Source organism: Gallinula chloropus (assembly GCF_964237585.1).
Source record: "Gallinula chloropus genome assembly, chromosome: 1".
NCBI lineage: Eukaryota > Metazoa > Chordata > Aves > Gruiformes > Rallidae > Gallinula > Gallinula chloropus.
Window position 1 is genome coordinate 84,625,002 of NC_140085.1, and position 3,250 is coordinate 84,628,251.

Below are 3,250 nucleotides of genomic sequence, written 5' to 3' on the forward strand. Positions count from 1 at the left end.
TAATAGGAAATTCTAGTACATTTACATTGGCATACATTTATGTGCAGATTTCCCAGGCTTACTACACGTGCATAGTTGTGTCTTCTGATGATTGCACATACTTGAGTATGTATGGTCTTATTTTAGTGATGACACTCACAATGCATTTATATGCTCATGTTTCATATTGAAAAAAAACTATTCCATCTTCCACAGATGTCTGTCTCCTTAACTGCTCATCTGTTCTCAACTGTCTGCTACCGCCATCTACACTACCATGTGGTTAGAGGCACGATGGAAGAACGTCCGCCAAGTCTTGTTGCTTCTTTTTACAGCTGCTCTTCTCATTGGGGTCACCATGCTGGCCATTTCATCTAACATCAATCCAGTAGCCTATTTCTTCCTAGGGGTAGGCGCAGTGTGCCTGGTCGGGTATTTGCTGAGTGTGTTTGTCGAGTGTTACCTGAAGAACCAGCACCAACATGAGGCAAATGAAACACCAGCAAGCAGACAAAGCCAAGCAGGGTAAAAAGCAATTTGGCAATTCCTCTTTAACTCTCTCCTCAGATACAGCCATTTTACATACTATTTTGCTGCCCTTCTCTTAGGACAACAAACACAGACTCCATTCCAGAAGACAAATGTTCTTTCTAGGCTGTTTTCCTTCATTATTCAGATGGAGGTTGCAAGTGCCTGTGCTACGCATGTCCTGTATCTTGTGCAATATCTATTTTCTTACCCCCTGAATTGATCCACTAGTAATTCCCAGGGTTAAACAGACTCACATAGAGTTGTACTTTTCTTTGAAGAACTGAGTCTTGCCAAACAATGAGTCAGACAAGGAAAAAGAAAAAATGTTGAAGCATTTTTAGCTGGGTTTAACTCTCTTAAACCTTATCTTGAGAGCAACTGCTCGTCGGCAAGCTTTTGAAAAGGAACCTGTAACTCGGTATGTTCCCAGTCTTAAAAAAAAACCAATTTAATTTGATCCTTGTTTTGAGAGGCTCTGAACACTCACACATCTTTTTGGCTTAATTGACATTTGCAGTTTCTCAGCATCACTCCAATTTGCCTGCTGTCGGTGAAGAGTTGAAGTTTATTTGTATCTTTTCTTCCATGTCTCTGTAATCCAGATAGATAATCATTATCCATCTCCATAAATGACTTGATGTGCTCAAATACAGGGTGTTGTAAAAGGGAAAACAATGTTATTTTGTATTTATTTTTAGGAGTACATAAAGTCTGTATTTGGCTTTGCTACCTTGGGTGTATATTAGAAGCAAATTAGTATGTGTTTATTATTAAATATTTAAATACTTCCGAAGTAACATTTTCCTCTGCAGATACCCTTTTAATACAGAATAATTATTATTTTGACTAAATGAAAATAATTACTATTTTTCATTTCTTAAAAATAGATGATCATTGAGCTCAAGTATTTTAAAATTAAGGTTCTGTTTTATTCTGAGAAATAATTAGTAGTTATTAATTATGAGTAATCTAGTACATTTTAAATAAGGGACATCATAATTTTGGGTTCTTTTCAACTTGAGATTCTATGACCAAGCTAACCCTTAGACACTGAAAGCCCATGTGGGGTTTTTTTAACTTATTCTGGACAGTGTGAGAAAATGGTCAGGCAATCCATTCTCTAAAAGCAAAACATTAAATTGGCTGGACAAGTGAACTCATCCAGTGGCAGAATATCATGTAACACAGAAATTACAATACAATGCAGTAACACCACGTCAAAAAACTTATCTCAGTAAAATACCCTGATTGTAGCATGGTCCCTATATTACATTAGCCAGACTACTTCACTCTGCATAAAGCAAGCAGTAAAATAAACTGTGTAACTGACATTCCTCTCTTTGAGCGTAGGGTAAATGCTGCCTATGAAGCACCCACCTATGAGGAGGTGATGACCATGCCAGTTCCTGCAATATGGACAATTGCATCCAATCCAGGCTTAGTGCCCTCACCACTGAATGAGCCTCCTCCTTATAATGTAGTTATCGAATCATCTGCCCAAGAAGAGATTATGGTGGAGGCTCTCGGGTTCCCAGTTGCATCAGACACAAGGCACACCGCTGAGATGGACAGAAGCTCCGGGATGCAGCTGCAGCTGGTGCTGCCCCGAAGACTGCAGCGGCTTGTTTCGGACATCCATGACATGAAAGGTACTGAAGATAGGCTTGAGCCACTGGAGCCACTCACTCCACCACCGGCTTATGAGAGTGCCATCAATGATGAGGTCTTTGAAGATGCTGTTTAGCTCTCCATATTATGATTAATTTCACCTTCATGAATGCAGAACCAAACCCTTACCCCGGGGTTCTCCTGGAGGGAAGGTGAAAGAACTGAGATTTTTCACACCTGAAACTGTAAGTTTGTTTCACCATCCTTTGAACCAGAGCTGAACTACAGACACAGCTTGTGGTGTCACTAGATTCTTTTTGCACAAAATACAAATCAATGCAATGCCAAAATGCTTTGTCTTGGCAGATACATAAAACCGCTGTGAGAAAAGTTATGTTATATATGGCAAAAATTCTCAGACTGGAGATACACCTGTGTGGGGGAGGACAGTGAACCATGAGAAGAGACAAGGTTGCCAAAGGACCACTGAAGGACTAGGATAAAGGCAGGAGAAGCTGCCTGAGAAAGGGGAGGAACTGCACAGGCAGCATTAAGTAGGTTCTACCTGTGCATTACAAACAGCAGTATTACTGACAGCTGTGCAGTCTTCCCTACTGAGAGACTGAGGCTGTATTTCCCTGAGTTGCTGTTTTGCAGCCATAAAAATATATAGTCTATGCTGGTTTTTGCTACCCCTCTCTCATAATTCCTCCACATCTTCAGCTGTGCTGCAATAAAGAGTGACTTAGGGTGGCTGTCTTTGTCTGGAAGCTGGCACCACCCCGATACCAAACACTTGGGGTTGAAAAGCTGACAGCAAGCATGGCACTATGAAATGACTTCTGTTGTTCACAAGGTTCTCATCCCACACCATCTGCACTGGGTGGTTGGACAAGAGGGAGGTAATAGCATTTTTTATCCTGTAAGAGAGAGCAGCAGTGGGATACATACACTATATGTACCTCCTGCAAGTATCACCAGTCTGTGTAGCGCTACAGGAAGGCGTATTTCCCTGCTGTACTACAGCCCCAAACAGCAGGTTTGAGATACTTTATTGTCATCATGACAAGCATTGGCACAGGAAGGTCAATGCTCCTTCAGTTCTTCATAATGACACTGTGTACAGGGGCTT

General features: G+C 41.0%; 1 protein-coding gene across 1 annotated transcript; it reads left to right on the forward strand.

Annotated features, from left to right (window-relative positions):
* Window positions 1-256: 256 nt before the first annotated feature.
* TMEM139 (transmembrane protein 139) lies at window positions 257-2,324 on the forward strand (the record flags this gene model as incomplete). The annotated part of the gene is made up of 2 exons (XM_084274343.1): window positions 257-504; window positions 1,861-2,324. 2 exons carry the CDS (start codon window positions 257-259, stop codon window positions 2,252-2,254), a joined length of 642 nt encoding a protein of 213 aa, XP_084130469.1. The 3' UTR covers window positions 2,255-2,324.
* Between the last annotated feature and the right edge of the window lie 926 nt (window positions 2,325-3,250).